At 50.3% G+C, this 24,913-nt stretch overlaps 2 protein-coding genes and 2 long non-coding RNA genes across 7 annotated transcripts in view; 1 reads left to right on the top strand and 3 right to left on the bottom strand.

Annotated features, from left to right (window-relative positions):
• Positions 1-3,546, bottom strand: part of Fkbp5 (FK506 binding protein 5) — a 137,059-nt gene extending 133,513 nt beyond the window's left edge. Inside the window, exon 1 of one of the 3 annotated variants that reach the window (XM_023720557.1) lies at positions 3,419-3,546. The gene's annotated coding sequence lies outside the window, so the exon portion shown is untranslated. The remainder of the gene's footprint in view (positions 1-3,418) is intronic. The other 2 variants (XM_023720550.1, XM_004624198.2) reach the window with 2 other exon arrangements.
• Positions 3,547-18,069: 14,523 nt separating this feature from the next.
• On the bottom strand, positions 18,070-21,371 carry LOC111817977. The gene is made up of 3 exons (XR_002822066.1): positions 21,024-21,371; positions 19,399-19,739; positions 18,070-19,286 (listed from the first exon to the last, which is right to left on the bottom strand). It is a non-coding gene; the product is annotated as an uncharacterized LOC111817977 (long non-coding RNA).
• Positions 21,372-21,546: 175 nt separating this feature from the next.
• On the bottom strand, positions 21,547-23,440 carry LOC111817976. 2 transcript variants are annotated; one of them, XR_002822065.1, is made up of 4 exons: positions 23,354-23,440; positions 23,005-23,148; positions 22,175-22,294; positions 21,547-21,897 (listed from the first exon to the last, which is right to left on the bottom strand). It is a non-coding gene; the product is annotated as an uncharacterized LOC111817976 (long non-coding RNA). The 2 variants fall into 2 exon arrangements; XR_002822063.1 differs by lacking the exon at positions 23,005-23,148 and having other exon boundaries at positions 23,354-23,438.
• On the top strand, positions 22,508-24,225 carry LOC111817975. Its single transcript, XM_023720517.1, has 3 exons — positions 22,508-22,820; positions 23,366-23,600; positions 23,692-24,225. Exons 1-3 carry the CDS (start codon positions 22,570-22,572, stop codon positions 23,869-23,871), a joined length of 666 nt encoding a protein of 221 aa, XP_023576285.1. The 5' UTR covers positions 22,508-22,569; the 3' UTR covers positions 23,872-24,225.
• The last annotated feature ends 688 nt before the right edge of the window (positions 24,226-24,913 follow it).

The raw sequence follows: 24,913 nt of genomic DNA, 5'->3' as shown, positions 1-24,913 counted from the left end.
AAAAAAAAAAAGAAAGAAAGAAAAATATGCAGATGTAGCTCAGCAGTAAAGCACTTGCTTAGCCTACATGAGGCCCTGGGTTCAACCCACTGCACTACAAAAAGAAAGAAAATCAAATGTACTACCACACCAGCCCTCAAACCAGAAAGAGCCACACCTGAGGGTAACTGCCTTAAACAGTCCCAATTTCAACTGTGTACACATGAGAATCAACACAGGCTTAATTCTGAAACTGAAATGTGGTTGATTACTTTATGACAAGGTCTACCACAAGTGGACAAAAATCAGTAATTAAAATATCTAAAAACTGAATTTCAGGATGAGCTTTTAATCAAAAAGTGCTCCTCAAGATAAAAAAAAAAGTGCTCTTCTACTTAAAGTATTTAAAATGTTGCCAGGCATGGTGGCAGACAGCTGTATCCCAGCATTTGGGAAGCTGAGGCAGGAGGATCCCCATGAGTTTAAGGCCAGCCTGGGCTACACAGTGAGTTCAAGATCAGTCTGAACTGCACAGAGAGATTCTGTCTCCAAAAAAACAACAACAAAAAAAAAAGGTTTAAAAAATACACACACACAGAAATAAAAAATGCTTTGTATAAATAAATCTATGGGGCCAGTAAGATAGCTCAGCAAACTAAATGCCTGCTTAGGCAGGTGCGGGACAGGTTCGACCCCCACACATGCTGCGCCAGCCACAACCCCCCTGGTGTATTAAGCAGGCTACCAAGACCAGGGTCATGGCACCCGCCTGTAATCCCAGCACTGGGAAGGCTGAAAAACAAGAGGATCAGTATGAGTTCGAGCTGTGTAGTGAGACCCTGCACCATATACATTAAAAAAAAAAAAAAAACTATGACATAACTTATGTATGCTTATGTATATTAAGTAATAAATTATGATTTAATTTATGTATATTTAAGCACCATCATAAGATAAAGACTATAAAACCTCTAACAATGAGTAACAGTGTTTAACCTAATACACTCCTGTATACCAAAAGGCAATTAAATCCATCAAAACAATGAAAACCCTGGTCTTACAAAGTCATTCATAACTACCTATATAGGAAAACCTATTCTACAGGAGGAAGAGTCATTGTTCAACCAATATGACATTAAAAAGCCAATTTAACTGGGTGTAGCAATGCACACCTGTAATCCCAGCACTCAGGAGGCAGGAGGATCGCTGCAAATTCAAGGCCGCCTGCCCTACACCATGAGTTCAAAGCCAGCCTAAGCTACATAGCAAGATCCTCTCTCAATAAACAAAAACCAAAAAACAACTCCACTTTTGATAGCAATAACCTCTTCTACAGGTATAACCAAAAAGATGTCTTTTCTTCTCTACACTAATTCATCCTAAACTGAGAAGCCTTTAGGAAATTAAAAAATTCAAAATATATACTCTTTTAATGTAAAAATAAACAGAAAACTGAAGATTTAATTAGTTGCCTAACCCATTATTGTAAGTTTTTCATGTTGAACTACTTCAAAGTAAGTTCTAAAAAAATAAATTCATCCAAAATTCTCATAACAAAGAAAAATTTAAAAATCAAGGAGCATAAATTATTTTGTTAAATAGTAGAATGACAAAGACCTCATAACATATAAACTTATTGCTTTAGAGAAATAAAATAATTTACAAAGACAATATTAGTTTTTAAACATCTCAAAGTCACAACTATTAGCTAACACTAAACGGCTAGATAAGTAAAATGACATTCAACTAAATATTAATACATTAGCATAATTAAAGCAAAATTATTAACTTTGTTCTAAGTTAAATTAACATGTCAAAGTATAAATCATTCCCAATGAGGCTATCAAACAAGATACATTTAGCAAAGCTGAGTAAAATAAATCCAGTATTTCTCACAAATAATTCCCCTTTAAGAAAATATTTTTTTAAATTATACTATTCCTATAGGACCCCTAAACTGGTCAGTGCCATAATCAGAGATTGTTAGTCGAACATCGGCTCAGAGAGAACCAAGAGAAAAACAGTAAGTAAAAGTATGACTGAAAAGAATACTTTCCCACGAGAATAATTTTTTTTTCATATCAATCCTTGAATTTTGACATAGACACCAAAAGCAGCAACTATTGTAATTCTCTAAAACAACCCTAATACAGAGACTGGGAAGACAGAACTCTCCCAGGCTATTAAAAATCCTTAACCACAATATGCTTTAACTTTCCCCTCATCTACAATCTAACAAAATGCAAAGACAATGAAAATAAACACTCCTTCCTAGCCTTAGCGAAACACAGAAAGCTCTCATTCAATGCTAAGCCTTATTCCACTGGAAACACACTCCTGAAAAGTAAATCCAAAACCACGAGCTCAGACTGCTTCATGCAGAATTTACTGAATGGCGGCCAACCTCTGTACACACTGTCCTGACCCACACCGAAGGGATATCGAGAGTTCTGTATTCTCCACTTACAACTTGTTCCTTGCTGTGCTTTCGCCACCACTGATTTTTAAAAATGAGACCAAAATGTTCCCCTTGGCTGGCTCGGGCATAGGAAAAAAAAAAAAAAAGCAACTTTCATCCTCACATTTTTGTTTTCTTTTTTGCAATACTGGTCTTTGCAAAGCAGCATGCCTTTTTAGATCATCCACAGGGAGGGAGGAGTTTGAGTGTCCCAGGCCTGCAGTGAATAAGGACCCCCAGACAACTTTTAACTGGCTTTGCTTCTGCACTAGCACGACACATATCACCTGTTAGAGCGGCACCGCACTTACACCTTCAACAAGTGGCCAAGGGCGGCGATCTGTCCCCAGGCACCGTCCCGGGCGGCAGGTGAAGCTGGGAACGCCCATCCACGCCCAGCGGCGGCCCCCGGGAGGCGGCGGGCAAACGCGGGACGCTCCGTTACTCGCCCTCCCGAGCCCAGGTGAGCGCGGCGCCATCACTCCGGGTCCGGGTCCGGGTCCGGGTCCGGCGCAGGAGACCCTGAGTTCGAGCCCCGCGGCCGCCCGGGTCCCGGAAGGCGAAGTTTCGCTCCCGCCCCGGCGCGGCTGCCCGGACGCCGCCCGGCTCCCTCCGAGGGTCCCACCGCCTGGGTGGGGCGGCTGCGGCCACCGCCTCCCGTCCTCGAGCGAGTCTGGGGCCGCCGACCCGGCCGGAACGGGACCTGTCACCCGGGCGGGAAACAAAAGCCGAGAGAAAAAGAACGGGCGCGACCCGCCTCGCCTGGTGAGGGGGCGCGCGGCGGGGGCGGGGAGCCGCCCGCTGACCCCGCACTTGGGCCGGGCCTACCACGCGCGTCACCTCGGGGCTGCCCCGGGTCCAGACGCCCGGCTCCTGGGCTCGGGGGGCCGCGAAAGGGGGCGGGGAGGCGGCGGGACCGCGAAGGAGGGAACTCGGGCACCACGGCCGTCCGCCCCATCCCCGCGGCCATGGCGCCGGTACCTGTCGCCGCGGTGGCTCGCCAGCTGTCTCTCGCCGCCTCGCCCGCGCGCGCCGCTCTCTCCTCTCAGCCCGCCCAGCAGGCCGCCCGCGCGCCGGACACCTCAGCCCGAGACTGGCAGCGCCCGTGAGCCGGCCCGAATCCCCGGGGCAGCGCCGGGTGTCGTCCCGCCCCCGCCGGCCGCAGGACCCGCCTTCCATAGGGCCATGGGGCTGTCAGTCCACCCCCAAAAGGCGCGCGGGCTGCCGCTCCGCCTGCATGGATTGGTGGCCGCGCACCATCCATGCAAATGAGGCCCCACCCCCTGTTCATTTGACTCTCCGCCTCCCTACACCAGCCCAAGTGTCTGGCCCTTGCCCTTTGTGGGGGCTCTAGAAAAAGGATGGAGGGAACTAACCAACGCCCCCTGGCATCATCCCTCACCTCCGGAGAAATGAATGTCTTTGCAAGCAAGATAAGACTAGTTCATTGTCTTCACAAGCACTCTGCCCCTCCTAGCTGACCACTAGGCCCGCCCTCAGGCTGGAGGGGGCAGGCAGGGCTGGCCCAAGGAAGCTACTCCTGGAAGTCTGGCTGCTGGTGGCCTAGGGAAATAGCACCTCTAGAATCTGGTTGGCACATAGCACCTCCTTATGGACACCCAAGGACGGGAATCCCATGCTTGTGGTTGACTACCTTTCAAACATGAGATCTCAGGTGTTTAAGGCAGGAGGGTGCCTTAAAATGGGTGTCTTCTCTCCCAGTCACCTCCAAAGAGTTAGGCTGGTGAGTGAACTCAACTTCAGGACTGGACTCCCTGCCTGTCAGGGCCCACTCAGTAGCCACACCTAGACCTAAGGAATTTCAAGCTCATCTTTCTTTCTTTCTTTCTTTCTTTCTTTCTTTCTTTCTTTCTTTTTTTTTTCCCATCCCTTTCATTTTTAAGGAGACAAAACTAGAGTTTGTCTAGCTACGTAGTCACCTGTGGGACATAAGAGTTACCTCTGGAAATCTGAACTCTCCTAGCTGAATTAAAACTCATGTCTCGGGCTGGAGAGATGGCTCAGTGGTCTAAAGCACCTACTTGAAACAAGCTTGACAAAGCACAGGGACCACGGTTCAGCACAGGGACCACGGTTCGATCCCCAGCACCACATGCCAGCCAGCCTCGCCCCCTGGTGGGCTGAGCTGGCCACACACACACACACACAATAAATAAATGTAATAAATAAAAATAAATATTAAAAAAAGGTGAAAATTAAACTTTAAAAAAAAAAAAAAACTCATGTCTCCTGGCTCCGGATTTGCTCTTTCTTTTTTTAATATATATATTTTTTTAACATTTATTTAGTGTGTGTGTGTGGCCAGCTCAGCCCACCAGGGGCGCAGCTGGCTGGCATGTGGTGCTGGGGGATCGAACCGTGGTCCCTGTGCTTTGCCAAGCTTGTTCCAAGTAGGTGCTTTAGACCACTGAGCCATCTCTCCAGCCCCTGGATTTGCTCTTTCTGCACTCTTTCACATTCAAGCATTTATGATGAGCCTCTTCTTTTCGGAACAGTGTCCCACTATGCAGTTCAGGCAGGCCTTTAACTTGAAATGATCCTCCTGCCTCGGCCTCCAGAGTGCTGGCATTACAATTGTGTGCCACCACTCCCAGCTTTGAAGAGCCTCTTGTACTTGTCCCCATGCTGGTTGGTGCTGACTCTTTCACTCCCTACCTGCAAGAGATGGTGTCTGAGCCAGAGTGTAATCTCACCAACTGGGGGGACTGAGGCAAAAGAAGGTGGGAAGATGATGAGTGTAAGACCAGCGTGAGCTATGTAGTGAAACCCTGTCTCAAACAATAAACAGAAGTGGTGGCTGCAGAGAAGTCAAATAAGCCAATTCTGAGCCCTTGTTTGTGGGCAGGAGCCCTATCTGCCTCTCTTCTGTGGCTACTAGAACCCTCCCCTTTGTCAGATTCCTGGGAGAGTCACCCATGTGATTTATTTGTGCATTAATTCAATAACAGTGGTGATCAGAACTATGCTGACGCGAGTTGACGCAGCGCCTAGGGTGCTTACTACACACAAGGAAGAAGTGCAGTGCTGTGCAGGTCTGCAGGCAGACTTTATGCAGGCCCTCAAGGCCTTTACCCTGGGAGACAGAGGCATTTACATCACACTGTAGTGCTCCTAAATTCCGCAGGTTGTGGCAGTGGAGGGCCCCACAGAGGGAGGAATTGTTTCTCCCTGTGAGAGGCAGAGTGGGCTTTAAGAGGTGACAGAGAGAGACCCCATCTTAAAGATGGAGTGTTTGCTGGAAGGAGGGATGTGGATGAGGAAAGGGGGGGCATCATGAGCGAAAACACTCAGAGCAGGAAAGTCTAATAGTTGAGGGAACAGGGAGCAGGACGGTGGGCAAATCTGCAGGGCTGAGAGGATGGGTCACGTGTTCCAGGACCCGGCTTTTCCAGGAGCAAGACAGAAAAGCCCGGGAGGCTGCCAGGCTGTGTTGAAACACACCACAGCAAACAACAGCCCGTAGATACAGTTGCAAGCCTTTTTTTTTTTTTTTCCCCCTCTAGGTCAGAGTCTGCAGGGAACAGCGAGTTCCACAATGGCAGACTGGCTAGCCCCACTGCTCCCCAGCAAACCACTTTGGCTGCACCACTGTGCTCCTGGGCATTCGGAAGCACAGGTGCTTGCATGCCCCCTAAGCGTGGCTGCCCTTCGGAACACAGAGATTGGGGTGTCTTGGCAGCAGGGGCTGGCTATGACTGAGCACCTTTTTCTAATGTAGGGAGTTCTTTGATGGGCTCAGTCCCGGAGTCTGACTTCATGTGGGTGTGGGCTCTGCAGTGCTTGTCTTGGGGCTCCTCTGTTGCTCTCATAACACCCCTGGCAGTTTTTCAAGGGGTACTGCGTTTCCTTTTGCACTGGACCCTGCAAATTCTATAGCCAGTCCTGCCTGTCACTGAGTGTCCCCAGGCATGTTTGTGATAGGAAGCAAACTAGGTCTTATTTTTAAAGCCCTTGTCATTCACTAGATTTGTTCACATGTCTTCTGTCACTTGACTCTCACGATGGTAACCTGAGATGGGCAGCATTATTTTTTCCTTTCATTTATTAATTGAGGAAACTGAAGTTTGGCAGCCCTACCAGGTGACTCAGCTAGTGACCATGCTTGTCTTTGAACTTAGCCCTACTATGGGCTACCAGCGTGGCCCAGCTCAGTTCCAGAATCCTTTCACAGGCAGCCTAGAGAGGCAAGGATGTACTGTTATGAAAACCATAACACATGGTAAAGTGAATAGCTGTCATTTCACCTTTTGAATAGGTTTTCATCAATTGTGGACAATGTGCTATCGTTATATATTCAAGTACTGTTTCTGTCCCTTTTCTCTTTTTAATTTTTTTTTTCCCGAGGTTCCTGTTGAAACACAGTTAACCTCACACCATCCCTTTATTCTGTGTTTTCCATCTTTGTCCTTCTATGATTTGTTATAAGTTTCTTCTAGTTTTCAGTTCATAAATTGGCTTTTTCAATTTTGTTTTTTGTTGTTTTTTTTTTTTTGTTTTTGTTTTTTTTTTTTTGTACTAGAAATTGAACCCAGGGAGTGCTGACCTATATCTCAAGCCTTTTTTCATTTCTTATTTTTGAGACACAATCTCCTTAGATTACCCAGGCTGGCCTTGAATTTGCAATCCTCCTGTCTCAGCTTCCTTCATAGCTGGAATTACAGGTGTGTGCTATAAAGCCATCAATTGAACTCCCTGTTTATTATTTTTAAATTCTAGGATGTTTATTTGTTTCCAGTCTGCTATGCCATTTCTCATATTTCCAAGCTTGGATTTTCTTAAATATAGTAAAGCATGGCTGCTTCATGGTCTGTTTCTGACTGATCCCCACATTCAGTTGTTTTTGTTTTGTTTTAACTTTCTGCAAAGCTTTATTCCCGAGGGGCTCAGTCTTTCTTGACAGCTGCCTTCTTCATGGCGGCCAGCACCTTGCTCAGCTCCTCTTGGCGTGGATGTGCATCCCCACTGTTTTCTTGATGAACTTGAGGGCACGTTTGTCCTTGGAGACCTCGAGCAGCTCCACGGCACGCTGTGCCGCTCATAGAGGGTGAAGCCACACACCTCCTGGATCGTGTCCCTCACAAGCTTAGTGTGTTTGGTGTGACGTCTGCGATGGTGGCTGTGCCTCAGCTTGCTCACATTCTTAGTCACCTTGTGGCCCTTGTTGAGGCCCATGGCCATGGGACAGCCGAGGGCCATGGCTACTGTTCTTCAATGATTGCTATGGCAGAAGGAAGCTTTTTGTTTTGTTTTTTGTTATTATGTATTTAGTACGGTGTCTACAGGGTCTCACGGCACAGTGAACCTTCTGTTTTCAGCCTCCTAAGTGCTGGGATTACAGGCACGCGCCACCACGCTCAGTCTCAGTTGCCATTTTAGCACACCCCGGGGGCAGGGGCAGGAATCAAACCCCAGTCTCAGTGTCACATTCAGTTTTTTTTTTCAGAACCAGGGATTGAACTCAGGCCCTTGCACTTGCCAGGGAAGTGCTTATTCCACTGAGTCATCTCCCGGCCCACATTCAATTTTAACTACTGACTTGTGTTTTATTTCCTCTTGTCCTGATTCTGCATGGAGGATCCCAAAATCTAGTGACTTAAAATAGATGTCAGCAGACTTTTTCTTAAAGAGGCAAATAGGACAGAGGTGAGCCATGTTATCTCTGTCACATCTACTCAATTCTGCCATTATAACACAAAGCAGCCATTACTATACATAGGGGCTGGGGAGATAGCTCAGTTGAATAAGTGCTTGCTTGGCTATTGCAAGGGCCTGAGTTCAATCCCCAGCTCCACAAAACAAAACAAAAATCAAACAAACAAACAAAAACCCCATTATTATACATAAATGAATGAATGGTATAGATGTGTTTCAATAAAACTTTATTTACAAAAACAATGATCTTTGGCTTGAGGGCATCTGTGGAAACCCATCGCTGACATCATACTTAATTGTGGAAACACTGGGTGCTTTTCCCCAGGAAACAAGACAAAGGCAAAGTAAGGATGTCCACTCTGACCACTTGTATTTAATATTGTACTGGAGGTTCCAATCAGGGCAACTAGGAAGGAAATAGAAATAAAAAGGAATATATGTTGGAGAGAAAAGAAAGCCAGGCATGATGGTGCATGCCTATAATCCCAGCACTTGGGAGGCTGAGGGAGGAGAATCATTGTGAGTTCCAGACCAGCATGGGCTGCAAAGTGAGTTTAAGGCCAGCCTGAACTGCATAGTGAGACCCTAGAAAGAAAGAAAGAAAGAAAGAAAGAAAGAAAGAAAGAAAGAAAGAAAGGCAAAGAAAACTAAACAATGTGGTCTGATAGAATAATACAGTAAATGTAAAATTTTTTTTAATGTTACAATAAAAAATGCCTCGTCATTAATCCCCCACAAAACATTCCCCTTTACTTCAAAAACACATCTCATTCTTACCATTTGATGGACAGGGATAGAGACAGGGTCTCACTATATAGTTCAAACAGGCCTTGAACTCAAAATGTGGTCCAGACTGGCATTGAACTCATAGCAAGCCTTCCACCTCAGCCTCCCGAGTGCTGGGATTCCAGGCATGTTCCGCTGCGTTTGGCCACAGCTCACACGTTCTGAAGCAGTTCTGGGTGTCCTCTTTCCTAAGTGTCTTTTGTTTGGCTGTTGTCGCTAACTCAATGCTCTGAATCAATTCAAATGTTTACCTTAATGTCCTAAATCAACTCAAACATTTACCTTTCATGGCGATTTTGATTTGGGGAAAGAGCCTGAAGTTGCACAGTGCTGGATCTGAGGAATACCGTGGATGAGAGCACACTGTCATGTCTTTATGAGCCTGAATTTCTGTTGGGTGGCACCTGGCAGCAGCATTTTTTGGGTTTTTTAATCACATCTCATAAAGATCCTCACTAAAGAGAACTGCTTTAGAAAACGGGGGAAATGAGGAGCTAAGCATGGTCGAAGTGAGATGCTTTTGGGGGGTATTAACATCAATGTGTCTTTTATCTTAATATTTTTGATATATTTTTTAAAATTGAAACATTCACTGCATAATTTGATTGCTCCTTATATCAAAACTAATAATCCAGATGCAATGAAACACACCTATAGGGCTGGTGAGATAGCTCAGTAGTATAAACACCTGCCTCACAAGTGCAGGGTCCTGGTCCCCGTTACCAGAAAGAAAGAAAGAAAGAAAGAAAGAAAGAAAGAAAGAAAGAAAGAACACACCTATAACCCCATCCCTCTGGGAAGCTGAGGCAGGAGGCTTGCAAATTTGAGTCCAACCTGGGCAATTTAGAAACTTAGTAAGACAATCCCCTCATCTCAAAATAAAATATTAAAGAAGGCCTGGAATATAGCTCATTGCAAAGGCTTTGGTTTCAAGCCCCAGCACTGAGAAAAAAACCTAATAAATTCAGCAAAGTTACATCAGCATACAAAATCAAAAACAAAAATCTATATACTCACGATGAATAATTCAAAAATGAAATTAGGAAAGTATTTTAATTTATGATACCATCAAAAGGAAAAAGATAGCTTCTTAAAATTGCCAAATGCCCTTGGGGAAAAGTGCCCCCAAGAGCTGCGCTCCCCTCTCTCCTAAAGTTGTGAGATTTGACAAATGAAAAATAGGGTCATTGGCTGGCCAGATAGCTCAGCGGATTCAAACGCCTGCTCAGGCAGGCACAGGATCCGGGGTTCCATCCCTGAAGTGCTGTGCCCGCCCCGCCCTTGGGGTGTGCTGAGACTGGGTGTGGTGACGTGCACCTGTAATCCCAGCGCTCGGGAGGCTGAAAACAGGAGGATCACTACGAGTCTGATCTTCATAGCGAGACCCTGTAGACCCTGTCCTAAATACATTTAAAAAAGGAGGGGGGGACATCCAGTTAAATGACTTTTTTTTTTTAATGTATTTAGGACAGGGTCTACAGGGTCTCGCTATGTAGATCAGACTCGTAGTGATCCTCGTGTGTTCAGCCTGCCAAGAGCTGAGATTACAGACATGCGCCACCACGCCCAGTCTGAATCACTGTCTTAGCGCACCCCAGGGGCAGGGCCAAGAGGGCACATCAGGGATAAACCCCAGCCACTGCACTCTGTCTAAGCAAGTGCTTTAGTCCGCTGAAATTTGACTTCTGGATAAGTAATATGTCATTTCTTAATGTAAGTATTTCTCAAATATTACAAAGGTATACTTATACTAAAAAAAATACTTATTCTGAAATTCAAATTTAACTGAGACATGCACTAAAAATGTATTCATTGCTCACCTGAAATGCAGAATTTAACTGGGTCACTACTTTATCTGGAAACTAAATTCTCCAGACTCAATTTTTCCTGTATGTTATCCCGACAATTCCTTATCTCATTAGCTTTTTTTTTTTTTTTTTTTTTTTTTTTTTTTTTGTGGTACCAAGGATTGAACTCAGGACCTTGCACTTGCCAGGCAAGCACTTGTCCTACTGAGCTATCTCCCCAGCCCTTCATTAGCTTTGAGTGCTTTTAATATTTAAAAGTATTTGTCTGACATATGTAGTTGTCCTTGACAGGAAGGTTAGTCCCTTCAAATTGGCCTGTTTATACTTGGGGAAATTTTCCTAAATTTTACTCCTCGACTAAGAAGTCAGAACTCAAATTCACAGCCTCCCTTGCAGCTAGAACACAGCCGTGACTTCACCAATCACAGGCCCCAGGGAAAATGCAATTCAGAAGGGCACAGCAGGGGGCTTGCTGGTCACGGTGACAAGAGAGGTGGTTTCTCAGGGGATTCTTCAGGCAAAGTTCCTGAATGGAATTTGGCACCGGTGCAGGAGGCAGTACTGTACAAATTCAAGTTCCTGGTATCCCCCATGGTAGTAGCTGTCATCTTCTGGTCATTGTGGTTTTAGGGATTGCCCATGGAAACTGAACCTGGAATCTGTTTCTCTTATCCTCCTCTGAGATTCCCCCCTGCAGCTCAGTAGCATCAGAAAGGATTCTGTTGTTTGCAACTAAAATCTGCAATGATAAACCTGGACTCTAGGTTCTGACCTTTCATTAAATAGCTGTTTGAACTTGGCAGCAGCGGGAGCAGTGTCTAGAAAGCCTCAGGCTTGCAGAGTCTGCAGTTCTAGGACCTGGAGCGGCCTGCTGGCCACTGTGGTTTCCCACATACCAGATCTGAAAGCTGCCTCCTCTTCTCCCTGGCCTGCTCCACTCCAGCGCAGCACAGGCTGCCTTCACTTATTGAATTTAAAGACCCATGTACACCCTGACCCAACACCTTCTAGAAACTGATTCTGTGGCTATACGGTGCTCCGACATGTATAAAAAGATGTGTGCTGCAATACCTGAAATTGCTTCTTGGTTTTTTTGTTTTTGTTTTTGCTTTAGTTAGGGTCTTACTATATACTGCTGGCTGGCCTCAAACTCTGTATGTAGCCCAGGGTGGCCTCAAACTCAAGGCAACCCTCCTGCGTCAGCCTCTCGAGTGCTGAGATTCCAGGTGTGCACTACCTTGCCCAGCTTGTAGGTCTTGTCTATTTACTCCCCCCCCTTTAATCCCTACCCCAAATCGAACTAAGCCTGTTAGAATTTCTAAGGTTCAAGGTTGACTCAGCCCTCACCACAGAGATGTTTATCTCCATTTTGCAGGACTCTGAAAGAGGCCTTTGCGGGACTGGGAGTGTTAGGAGAAAGCCCCGGAAATGAGTAAGAAGGGCAAGATGGTGTGTGTGTGTGTGTGTGTGTGTGTGTGTGTGTGTGTGTGTGTGTGTGTAATAAGTGCTTCCCTGGCAAACACAAAGTCCTGAGTTTGATCCCTGGTACCGAGAGACAGACAGACAGACAGACAGACAGACAGACAGACAGACAGACAATCCTGCAGGCCCTCAAGGTTTGCTAGCAAGCCACTCACTGGTTCTGCCAGCTCCACAGCAGAGCCCCAGCTCTGCTTTGTTTTGTTTGCCAGCCCTGGGATTAAACCCAGGGCCTTCACACTAAGCTACATCCCCAGCTCCTTTTTTTTTTTTTTTTAAATTATGAGTCTGGCTAAATTGCCAAGTTGATAGGGTTGAACTTGCGAGTCTTCTGTCTCAGCCTTCCATAGAGCTGGAATTATAGATGTACATCACCACACCTAGCTGGTTCTGTTTGGTTTTTCCATGACAGGATCTTACTGTGTTGCCTAGGCTGGCCCTAAATTCCTGGGCTCAAGCCATCTTCAGGGCTTTCGGATCCCTCCCAGGTAGCTGGGACGATGTGTGTGGCTTCTGGCTCTTTTGTCCCTGCCCCACCTGCCCCTCCACAGCGAGGAGCCTGTGCTGTATCCTGTCCCTTCTGGCTCCCAGAGAGCTTGGGGCTGCTCCTGTGCTGTCCTGTATCCCCGATCTTGGCCACAGCAGGGCTGTACAGTGCCCCGGGGAGCCTTGAAGATACCTGTGACATTCTTCTGAGCCCAGCCCTAGAGTCAGTTCCTGGCCTTCCTCAAGCTGAACCCCAGCACTCCTGAGTCAGGCCTGTGGGCACAGGGCAAAGCCAACCTTGCCCCATGAAGCCAGTTTCAGGTTAGTGGGTGTCTGGGTGGGGCAAAGAGAGCAGGTAGAGCCGGGTGTGGGCAGCGGTGCACATCTGGAATTGCAGAGCTCTGAGAGGCTGAGGCAGGAAGACAGAAGGTACAAGCCCAGCCACTCTTCCTGCTCAGGCTCTGGTATGCTTCTCAGCCTTCCTGGGGTCCCTTCCCAGGGCAGCCACTTGGGCCCAGAGCACCCCAGCTGGAAGGCACACTGTCCCAGGTGCCCTGAGGAAGGGGGTGATCAGTCTCTCGAAGCCGAGTTCAGGGCTAGAGTAGGAATTCACTTCAACTGTACCCCAGAGTTGGACAGAAGAGGTCTTGCTTTCTGTAGAAGGCCCTGCCTTGGGGCGAGGGGTTGCCAAATGGGGGTGACTCTATCTGTCCTGCCAGTGGACAGCTGATCCCCAAAGACAGAAGTGGGATGACCTGGGTGGCATTTTAACAAGGTCATAAATAGTGAGGGGATGCTCCAGACAGCAAGAATGACCTGAGCAAAGGCTCTGGAGCAGGAAAACACAGGCTACTTTGGGCAGAGGTAACGCTAACAGTGCCCTTGGAAGTCCTCTCCAGGCGACTTCCTTCATGCTTGAGAGAAGAGCTGACATGCTTCTAAGACCCCTCAGAGACCTGCAGGACAAAGCTGCTGAGGCACTGGCAGTCTTGTTCTGGTGGCTTTCTAACCCCCAGCAAGGGCTGCACCCCAGGCTTTGCCTCTCTTGGCCAGCAGCTGGCAGTTGGTTGCAGAGAGCCACCTCTCTAGGCTCTCCCCTCCTCCACTGGGAAGAGGTAGAGGCCTTTCCATCCCTGAAGCCAGCGTGGCTCCCAGGGGAGCTAAACTGCATCCCTGACCCTCCTGCGCCCAGCACTGGCGGAGCCACAGCACGCTGTAAGCACTGAAAGCTGCACTGGGCAAAGAAGACAGCGGAGCTGGTGTCTCCTCTCCATCCTGAGAGCCTCTACCACTCCCTCCCCAGACAGGACAAGCAGTGAAGGGGCCCAGAATCCTCCAGACCCTCAGGGGTGAGGCAGGAAAGATAAGGAGCCTCGCTGTTTCTGGGCAGACACCCTTGAGAGCACGCTTCCTCCAACCTTGGCCTTGGGGAGACCTGCAGCAGCTGGAGAAGGAGACGGGGGTTGGGGACCTCTTATCAGAATTGCGAGTAGGCCCGTGGGGCTTCCCTTGCTGCCTTCACCCCTGCCTTCACCCCAGGGCATCCACAGCCTCACTGCTCCAAGAAGTGTGACCGACCGTCTGATCCCCCAGCACTAAGAAGCCAGGCTGGATCCAAATCCCCTATTTCCTTGGCGACAATTCCTTTTGCTTTTGGCTATTTTTCCTGTTGCACTGGTGCCTGAACCGAGGACCTTCACATGGAGCTACATCCCCAGTCCTTTTCTATTTCGAGACAGGATCTCTGTAAGCCAACAAGTTGTCCCAGCTAGGATCCAACTTTCAGTCCTACTGCCTCAGCCTCCCAGGGTGCTGCGATTAATTATGTACCACCAGCCACATTCGACTGGTAGTTTTTTACAAATTCAAATAACCCTCCTTTTTTTAGGCACGCTTTTCACATTAAGAATTGTATCAGCCAGGCATGGTGGCCCATACCTGTACTCTCCACACTCGGGAGGCTGAAGCAGGAAGATCATGGAAAGATCAAGACCAGCCTAGGCTACAAAGTGAGCTCAAGGCAGCCTGAACTATACAGTGAAACCCTATCTCAAAAAGATCACTAATAATAATGATAATAATGAATTGTATCCTCCACTTCCCTCTCTATGATAGCAGCTGTATCCCTAACTATGAAATGCATCCAAGCCTATAGTAAACTAACTGTGATGATAGAACTCAGAATCATGGCCCCCTCTGGGGTGCACAGTGACTTGGAGGGAGCACAGGGAACTGTACGGTGATGAAAATGTCTTAAATTTTCACCTAGGTGATGGTTATAGGTTTGACAAAAGTGTCCATGTTGTATACTTATTATTTGTACATTTGATGAAAGTTCAAGCCCAGCTTGGGCAACTTAGACCTCTGTCTCAAAATCAAATAGAAAAGAGTTGGGGATATAGCTCAGAGCAAAGGCCCCGGGTTCAATCTCCCATACCAGCACTTAAAAAAATTGTTCATTCGACTCCTTATAGAAGGTATTTAGATTCTCAAAAACTGCTAGTGGCTGGGGAGATAGCTTGGCGGACTAAGCACCTGCCTTGTAAGCACAAGTAGCAGGCCTTGATCCCCAGTACCACATGCTGTGCCAGCCCCAGAACCCTGGGCACGCTGTGCTGACCACCAAAACCAGGCCCAGTGGCATACCCCTGTGATCCTAGTGCTCGGGAGGCTGAGACAGGAGGATCACTACGAGTCTGAGCTATGTAGCGAGACTTTGTACCAAATAAATAAAATAAAAGATTTTTGTAAATTACAAAAAAGAACTGCTAACAATGTAAAAGACACACATGCAGCAACAGACTCAGAATTGACATGCTCAGTTTAGTGGATCACAAAGCCGGTACCCCTGGAAACAGGCCACCAGGTAAGGACTTCATGCAGTCCATGGTCCACAGTGCATGGTTGTCACCAAACAGCTCTCCTGGGACCCCATCACCCACAGTCTGGGCACCCTGACTCTATACACAGTGTTTTTCGGTCTACGGGTTTTTGCCAACACAGAGAGTATGGATCTGGTAGAATGTGTGGGGTTTGGAAACCTAGCATTTTCCATCGGTGCAATCTCAAGCTTGACTATGACTTTTTAAATCCCTGTAATAGGGCTGGACTGATAGCTCAGTGGACTAAAGTGCCTGCTTAGGCAGAGTGCAATGGCTGGGTCTGATCCCCAGTGTGCTGTTCTGGCCCTGCCTGCCCGTGGGGCTCCTTGAGACAGCTATTGAGACTAGGCGTGGTGGCGTGCAATGGAATCCCAGCACTTGGGAGGCTGAAAACAGGAGAATCACTATGAGTCTGATCTACATAGTGAGACCCTGTAGACCCTGTCCTAAATAGATTTAAAAAAACAAAACAAAAACAACAACAACAAAAACCTGTAATGGGGATTGGACCCAGGGCCTTCACACTGAGCTACATTCTTATTCCTTTAAAAAGTTGTTTATTTTTGAGATTGGGCAGGAGAATCACCTCGAGATTGAGGCCAACCTGGGCTACATAGTGGGTTCAAGGCCAGCCTGAATTACAGAGTGAGAGTTTGTCTCAAGAGAAAAAAAAAATGTTGAGACAGAGTCTAAGTAAGTGACTAAATTGCTGGGGTTGGGGAGATGGCTCTGTGGAATAAGTGCTTGCCTGGCAAGCGCAGGGGCCAGAGTTCAATCCCTGGTTCTGACCCAAAAAAATAAAAAAAAAAAAAAAGTCACTAAATTGCCCAGGGTAGGCCCCAAACTGGCCATCCTACTTCAGCCTCCCAGGCTGCTAGGATTGCCGGTGCACAGGTGCATGCCACCACCTCAGCCATGTCCTGATGAGCTGAAGGAACAGAAAACACTGGTTTCCCCTTTCTTGGAGGGAGTTTCCGAACTGGGCTCCCCAAGCGAGTCTTGCCTGGTCTTGCCTGGGCTTGGGGGTTGTCCCCAGTGAGAGGGGGAGAGATGGCTTTCCTGCTAGAAGGAGCCCCAGGTGGTGCAGCCCTCCATCGACCCTGAGCCCCAGGAAGCAGAGTTCAGTTTTGTTTGCAACCTCAAAGCAGCACACTAATTGGGGACCAAGAACAGGGTGGAGTGGAGGCTGGAGATCTGAGAGACAGCAGGGCTCTGTGAACTCCTGGGTTGCAGCTGATCTTGGGAGGGGGCTGGTAGGGGCATGTGTGGGTGCAGGGCCTCCCAACAGCCAGAGCAGGAAGCTGGGGTGGCTGGGGACCTGGGAAGGGGTCTCTGTCCAGAGAGAGAGCTGCAAGGGCAAAGAGCTAAGTTCAGCACGGGGTCCTCTCCTCCCCCAAGAAGCTCTGTGTCCCAGCCCATGCCAGCCCTGTCTGGCTCTCGGGGGTCGAGGAGCTCCCTTTCCGAAGCGTGGCCTCCCACCCCTCTGGGGCCCCTGACCCACACAGGGCTGGGGATTGTCGCTTCAGAGTCCCTGTCTGTGTCTGGCTTCCGCTCTGCCAAGAGCTCGGGAGGTCCTCTAGGGTGGGTGTGGTGCAGCGGGAGAGGAATTTCCCTGGAAACGGGAAGTACAAGATGTGTCAGTGTGGGGTCCCAGCAGAGCCAGGAGGGGAGGCAGGACGAAGGGCAGAGGCCCTCGTGGCGGAGACTTGGGCTCTGTCCTCACAGGGCCTGGTGGTGTCCTACCTCAAGGGCTCATGCTGTCTCTTCTCTGGGCTTCTCTCCCTCCCTGTTGATTTGGAGCAGGACCATTCTGTTGTTGGCCTCCGAAGGGACAAGAAAAGCCATGAGCTGGGTGCCTGCTTCCAGGCACACAATCTCATTTCACCAGCAGGCATCCTATGGCCTCTATCCCTCTCCCTGCCTACAGACTGGGAAACTAGGGCTTTTTGCTGGTTTGTTTTCTGAGGCAAGGTCTTGCGATGTAGTCCAGGCTGGTCTTCAATTCACTATATAGCCCAAGTTGGCCTTGAAGTTGCAGTAATCCTCCTGTCTCAGCCTTCCCAGTGCTGGGATGACAGGCTTGTGTCACCACACCTGGTCAATTGAGGCTTGTAATGGTGCAGAGTGGTAGGCAGTCTAGGATCCCAGTGACAGTACAGGTGAACACAGTCTCGAGTGCTAAGTTGGAACATAGAGAGGGTCCCCCATGACTGTCTAGGAGATGATGGGTCAGAGTTTTAGATAACTCAGGACATGTAGTTGTTGTACCTCTCGATGCTTCGGTAGAAAAATGAGCAGTGAATTTATTTTGGTGTTTTGAGACAGGGTCTCACTACATAGTTGAGACTGGCCTTGAATTCACTATGTACCCCCAGCTGGCCTTGAACTCATGGGGATCCTCCTGCCTCATTCTCCCAAGTGCTGGGATTACAAGTGTGTCACCATGTCTGGCCTGAGCAGAGGCTTCAGAGCCAGCATACACTGCCAATTTTGGTTTCTGGCCACAAAACTTAATCATTTCAAGCTTCAGTTTCCATCTCTACAAAATGGGGTCTGATAACCCTAGCAGAGTGTTGCCAGAGAGTGATGGATTTGCCCTACCTTTCTCTTAACTTACAAACCTCCAAGCTGTTTCGTGCTCCAGGAGGGCCTTTGCACAGGCGGCTCCTGTGCAGAAATCTTAGCCTCCAGATGGCCACGGGGGCACCTGCTGGTGTCCTCTTGGTCTCAGGTTGGGCTTGATCTTCCCTGAGCAGCCTTTTCTGCTACTCTCAATTACATCACTGTTTTATTTCCTCCTTTGCACTGAGCATGGTCTGAAATTATCTCGCTAATTTGTTTCATTTCTTTGGTTGTTTATGGCCTGTCCTCTGCTCCACCAGTGAGCAAGCAAGCTCTGGGACCTCCGCAGGGCTCGCTGGCCTGGACTCAGCTCTCAGAACAGCACCTGGCAAATATCAGCGCTGCTAACCACGCACGAATGAATGAATGAGCTTTGGAGACAGCGTGCATTTGAGTGACGAACTCTCCCACAGACCTTTCTGAGCCAAAGGGCAGTAAATGCGCGTTAATGGAGACTTGGAGAACACTTTGGGCCTGGCCCACGCCCAGCCTTGGAGCTCCCGGCTGCAGGGAGCCATGAGGCTGCCTGGGCTTCCGGCTGCTGCAGGATAAAGGTCAGCCCTTTGCTGGAACACCGAGTCCTGCACCATCTGGGCCTGCCTGCCTCTGGCCTCCTCTCCCCAAGCTCCCCAACCTGGACTCCCTGTCCAGCCAGACCAAACAACTCCCAGTGCCCGCCGGGGAACACGGGCTGCTTCACGCCTCTGTGCCTTTGTATACACTGTTCCTTCTACCTGGAACATGCTGCACCCTCGATGGGCCTGCTCGGCTCTCTACGAACCTCAAAGGAGCCCTCCCTGGACCCTCTGCTCAGGCCACACCCAGTCCTCAACTTCCCAAAACATCATCCTGACCTGCTTCCAGGTGTTGCACCCCAAGGTGGAAGCGAGATGCTTGTTACACACAGTGGGTGCTAGTCAGTGCAGAGGCGGAGCTTTGGAACTTAGGTGCCAATGCATTCATTAATGTAGGCATACAGTAGGTGCTCAATGAGTGGTCCCATATGGCAGAGGCATGGGGGGGCCATTGGAGATGGAAGGGTCTTCGTCAAGGTGGTGTCGGAGGCGAAAGGGGGCCGAGGGACACTGGGAACTTCTCAGGGGACTGGGAATACTTGTAAAAAACAAAAATAAAAGTAAACATGGATGGGTGGTGGCATATAAACAGAACACTGAAGGAACAAGGAGAAAGAGAAAGGATAAAAGAGGAAGAAGAAACAACTCACAGGAAGCAGCCGCAGCTCAGAGAGGACACAGTGTACCCAGGAGAGCCACAGAGGACAGGAAGCCCGAGACCAGGACAGGCAGACAAATACGGGGTGTCTGGTGGCCCTGATCCAGTGGCCTGGGGTGGATAAATGTGAGCACGGGTGTTGTGATCCCCTCCAGAGGTGACAGGGCTGGGTGAAAGGCCAGCAGACACTAGGTTCAGGTCAACTTGGGAAATTCTTCCCCTCTCAGCCCAGGAGAGTCCAGGCAGTGAGGTCTCTAGCCCCAGGAGCACTTTGGCCTACGACTTGATCCTCCCAGCAGGCGCGGAGTGCTGGTCCCCAAGGAGCATTAAACTCTGAAGAAGGTGGGACAGGTAATTAATTTAGGGCTCATTTTTCCCCCAAAGTCTACCATGGCTAAGTCCTGAGAGAGACCATGTCACCGCTGTGTTACTGGGTGCCACATACAACTGGTTCCACAGCCCCAGAATCCAGGCTTGGCTCCTGGTGTTTGGATCCTGGGGCTGAAGCAACATGAGGTGATTTCTCCCTGGGTGAGAGGTGAAGGGCGCAGGCAGGCAGACCAGCTGGCCAAGAGTCAGAGCCCACAGCCACTGGGCCTGGTCACCCAACTGCACCACTGGACTCTGTGGGTCTCTAGGCTTCAGTTACGCTGCTACCTGCTTCTTTGAGGAGCCAGGCCAGATCAAAACATGAACTTGAATCACCACTCGGAACATCCTCAAGAAATCACCAAGTATCCAAACGCATTTTTACAGCTTCTATTAGGTCTGTGTGACTTCTAGAGTAAGTGGGTAGGTGGTTCCCTGTCCCCTGCCAGCCTCTGTCCTGTCCCCTGGGACACTGTGGAGGAGAGTCATGCTAACCTGGTCTGCCATGACCCTAGAGGTAGTTTCCAAAGAGCTTTCACGGCCCCACTGGGCTCAGGACAACTGCTCAAGCCCCAGGCAAAGAGGGTGGCAGGGAGAGAAGGGGCAACCCCCAAGGTCCAGAGAAACTTCAGACCCAGGTGGCAGACTCTCATGATGGAAGCAAGCAAGAGAACCAGGCAATCCAACTGCTCCTCTCTGGGGCTGTCTCTGCACCCCCTTCCCCCACAGGGACCATGGGGACAGAGCCTCACTTCATGATCTGCTGGGGGCTGGAGGAGGTGGGCAAAGGGAGGGGTGACTGACAGCAGGATGCCACGGCTGGAGAAGGAAGTATAAATATAAAGCGGCCAGTGTAGGACTGGACAGAGGCCATGTGAAACACACGGTACATTCCGGCCCCAGCGTAACAAACTGTACCAGCCTTTTAGAGGGCTGGGAGCCCCGAGGAGGGCGGGAAGAGAGCAGAGGTTCCTTGGAGGTTGGCCCACTTCTCCCCCAGCTCAGGCACTGCAGGGAAAGTCCCGCTGTTCCCTTTGCAACCACAGGAAGCCATCCCCTTTCACACTTTTTACCCAGTGTTTCTCTCCGCTGCTCCAAGCTGGGGGGCACAGACAGTGCGCACAGGAGGTAGAGGGGCATACAGGCAGCCACATCAGCCCAGGGGCCATCAGGAGAGTAGACAAGCATCCCAGTACCGATATCCAAAGCCCAGAGTCACAGTCTGTACTGGCGAGGCAGAGGAAGTACCTTGCCCAAGGTCACACAGCCGGTTGTTCAGGAGGGTGGGACCATAGTGCGTCCAAAACTGGGCCGAGCGGGGCACTCTTGGGTGTAGTAGGCAGGAGTGGCAGGCCAGGGAACAGGCAGTGCCCAGGGACAGAGGGTGGAGCAGCCACACTCAAGGCTGCCCCCTGGGCTCCGGGTGGCCCTGGGTGGTCCAGGCTTGGGCCCTGTCCCTTACCCCCTCTCAACCTTCTCCCATCTTAAGTATCAGAGATGATGCATGTAACGTACCCAGCATGAAGGCTGATTTGTGGTGATGTCAACTCCAGTGAGTCACTACTACCCTGCCCCTCCCCGTCCTCCTACACAGTCAGCAGAGGCCTAGCACCTCCTGGATCCTTTCCCCCATCACCTCCTCCTTCCCTTTCTGTCCCTAGAGTTGTCACCTACATTTGGTACTTACCACCTGCTGGCCTCGGTTATTATTTAACCCCACACACCCTGTTTGTCTCTGCAACTGGCCCGACAACTGCCCGAGGGCAGGAAATCATTTCAATACACCCCATATTTATTGAACATCAACTTGGGTGCCGGGCTTGGCCTGGGAGAGATGAAATGGGGGGCAGGGAGGAGGCCTCAAAGAAGAAGCAGACTTTGTTTCTGCCTCAAGGACTTTCTAATCTGGTTAGGACAAGATTAGTAAACAGATCACTAGAATAGGAGACAGGGCACACATTGTGCTCAGGAAAGGTACAGACTGATTGTGCTAGGCTGGGGATGAGAGGGGAATCCGATTGGGCTGGCCCTGTTTCAAGGGCGCTTTGTGAACTGGAGCTGGACGGCTGGTGAGGCACGGACACAGCGCTGCTGGCAGGGACATGGCATGGCAGATGTGGAGCTGGGAAGGAGGGAAAGCAAGGCTTTTAGGAATCCTGTCAAACTTTTCACGACCCCTTAGCAGGACCGGCTACCACAAGCTTTCCTTGCATATAAATCATTTGTTCCTCTCCAGACTTTGGAGAGAGTGGCACCTTTAGGATCAGCACAGCAGACAGATGGACAGGGTGAAATTCTGGCTCCGAACAAGTTTCAGGGTGTGCGGGTATTCAAAGGGAAGGGTTGGGCTTTGGGGGCAGTTTGGAGTGGTCTTTTCCCACCCTGCCGCCCATGCTCACTTGCCAATATCTGAACTCTCCCTGCTTCCAGCATCCTGCCAGGGGTTTCCCAAGCTGTCCCAAAGGGTTGGGCTGGGTTTGCCAGCGCTGGGAATCACTGGAGACTCCGTGCAAGAGCTTCTGTGAGGATCATGGAAGGGTGGTGAGGAAGGAGGGGTCTCGACACTGGCTTCCCTCATCATGTGACTGCCCCCAGGTGTACCCCGCTAGCCTCCTTCAGACTCCTGGACTGAGAACTGGGAGGGAGGGGCACACCGGTGGCAGCCTGGGCTCTAGTGGACACCCCCCCCCATTCCCTGTCCCACAACGGTACTATACTGGGGCCTACACAAGTCTGGGCGCCCCACCCAGGCCGCAGGTGGCTGTGGGGAGGTCTGAGTGTTCTGCGGCTGGAGATGTGCGAATGGCAGGGACCCTGGCGTCCGAAGGTGGAGCGTCCAGCCCCCGCCCCTGCGCGCGCCCGCCCGCTCTGGACCGCAGCGCCGCCGGCTGGGACCACGGGGCTCTGTGCGCCTATCGAGTCGCGAGCACCAACGGGGCGAGGAGGCTGGTGTGAGCGTCTGGGCCAGCTGCCAGCGCGCCGGGGCTGGAACACAATGTCCCAGGCGGGCGGGCGCGAGCGAGAACAGCCTGACTCAGCAGCTGGGTAAGTGGGCGTGCTCGCTCAGCAGCCCAACCGCTTCTGCAGCCTGCGGTCGGCGACTGCCCGACCCTCGGCAGTTCCCGCGAGCCGGCGGGCGGGGGCGGCGGGACCTCCACGTGGCCGCTCTCGCTGCCCTCTGCCTCCTAGAGGGCGCGTCCGTCCCCCACCCAGAGCAAGCTCTGCCCACCTGGGAGGGGCGCAGTCCCGGCCGCATCCAGCAAATGGGGCCCGGCACCTCCTGAGCTCTGGGACGCCTCCCTCTGGAGGTCTTAGCGTGAAGATGTCACTGTGAGTCGCAGACCGAGCTTTAAGGTGGCAGTGTGCTAGGGTCCTGGAAGAACTAGGATTTAGGGCAGAGCTCGCCCTTATCTCTGTCCTCAACTGACCTAGAGTTCACAGTCTCTTCCTGTCCCTCCCCTCAAAACCACTGGGCCCCTGAAGAGTTCCCCCTGGGCGGGAGGAAGGGAGGCAGAGCAAGCAGGTGGTGTGGGACTCTGCCCCCGAGACTGCCTTTCTGCCGTTTCCCTCTCTCCCACCTGAATCCACAGCAGGCCCCGTGAAGCCTGCTGCCCAGCCTTGGATCGGCTGCCTCCTCCTCCGTGTGCTGCTGCTGCCGCCTCCCATGGCCCAGAGCAGGACTGTCCGGGAGGGCGGGGGCGTCTCATGCCCTGGCCTCCTGCGATGTCTGTGAGATGCCCAGAGGGACGTCCTGTGCCTGGAGAGTGTGCCAGCCAGGCAGGGAGGGGCGCTGTCCCCTGCCAGGTTCCAGGAAGGCCTTGGCAGGTACACAGGCCTGGGCTTCAGGGCCTTGGAGGGTGGGGCTGGGGGAAAGACCTCGGCTTTGAAGCGCCTTACCTGGGCTTCATGTCCCCAGGCCCATCTGATGGCACCACTGGCACACTGTGTCACCAGAGATGCAGAAATGGACACCTACTTGGATCTGAGCCACATACCACCTTCTCCTCCTTCCTACACATGCTGTCACTGGCCCGCCTTCACCAAATCCTCAGGAGGAAGGTCCCTTTGCTGTCTTCTACACCCACCTTTAGCCTGACAAATGACATCTGTTGATGGTATCCTGGGTCAGTGACTGCTCAGAGGCTGTGACCAGACACTCTCTGAAGGCGGCCTATGGCCCTCCCAGTTCTCACCTGTGGGACACCTTCCATCCCATAGCCCAAATGTCACTGAGCTCAATCTCCTGCCCTCACACCAACCACTCCCTACTGACCACTATGACCCTCTTTGTCCCCCCAAATCACTTCATTAAAATTTAACTTCGTCCTCACTTCTGTGTCCTCTCTGCTCCCAAATTCTGCACACTCTCCCTTTGGTTGCTTTTATTTTAAAATGCATTGCTGCTTCTCCTCCAGCCCCCGACATTCCACCTTTAGCCCAAATTGCCATATTTTCTCACCCAGGTAGTTCCTTCCTCCTACACACCCTGCTGGAATCTTTCTCAACCATCCTGTGTGTGTGTGTGTGTGTGTGTGTGTGTGTGTGTGTGTGATCAGACTCAGGCACGCTGGCTGCTAACCTGTGTGTTCCCTATAAAGGGACCTGGGTTTATTCACAGACCACTATCCTCAGGTGCCTGCTTCCTTTGGTCACATTCTCTTCTCAGCCTTCCGATTGTGTCTTTTGACTTGGTTTCCCTATTCCCACCACACCCGATGCTTTTCTGATGTTCACTTGGGCCCTATTAATTTTCTCAAAATTTTCAGAGGAGACCAATAACCCTGGTTCTACGACCAGTACAAAGCCCCCCGCCACACATGCACAGGAACGCTCTGATAATCTCCACTTCAGTTTAATCGGTTTGTCAACTTCTTCTGAGCTTTATGAGCGGCCTCCAATCTTTTCTGTTTAATTATGTCCTGTACCATTTTGAACGCTTTCTTCCATAGGTCATAAGCTCCTTCATGGCAGGGACAATTTTATGTCGTGTTTCATTTGGAGGAGGCACTAGGTAGGGCACTCAGACCCATAGAAAGCTGGCCTGGATCTTGGTTGTAACACTCGGCTGCTGGCCTTGGCTTAGTCTCCTAACTTCTCTGGAAGCCAGTTTTTTCCTTCATGTGTAAAAGGTGGTAGGG

This window comes from Octodon degus, unplaced genomic scaffold (assembly GCF_000260255.1).
Source record: "Octodon degus isolate 3935 unplaced genomic scaffold, OctDeg1.0 scaffold00005, whole genome shotgun sequence".
NCBI lineage: Eukaryota > Metazoa > Chordata > Mammalia > Rodentia > Octodontidae > Octodon > Octodon degus.
Note: the sequence above shows the minus strand (reverse complement) of the source record. Positions and strands in the feature narration are given on the sequence as shown.

Bases quoted from the DNA above. Each gene is read 5' to 3' on its own strand.
- LOC111817975 (XM_023720517.1), top strand. From the start codon at position 22,570: ATGTGCGAATGGCAGGGACCCTGGCGTCCGAAGGTGGAGCGTCCAGCC. The intron at 22,821-23,365 runs GTAAGTGGGCGT...CTGAATCCACAG, and splicing joins CAGCCTGACTCAGCAGCTGG to CAGGCCCCGTGAAGCCTGCT. The intron at 23,601-23,691 runs GTACACAGGCCT...TCATGTCCCCAG, and splicing joins TTCCAGGAAGGCCTTGGCAG to GCCCATCTGATGGCACCACT.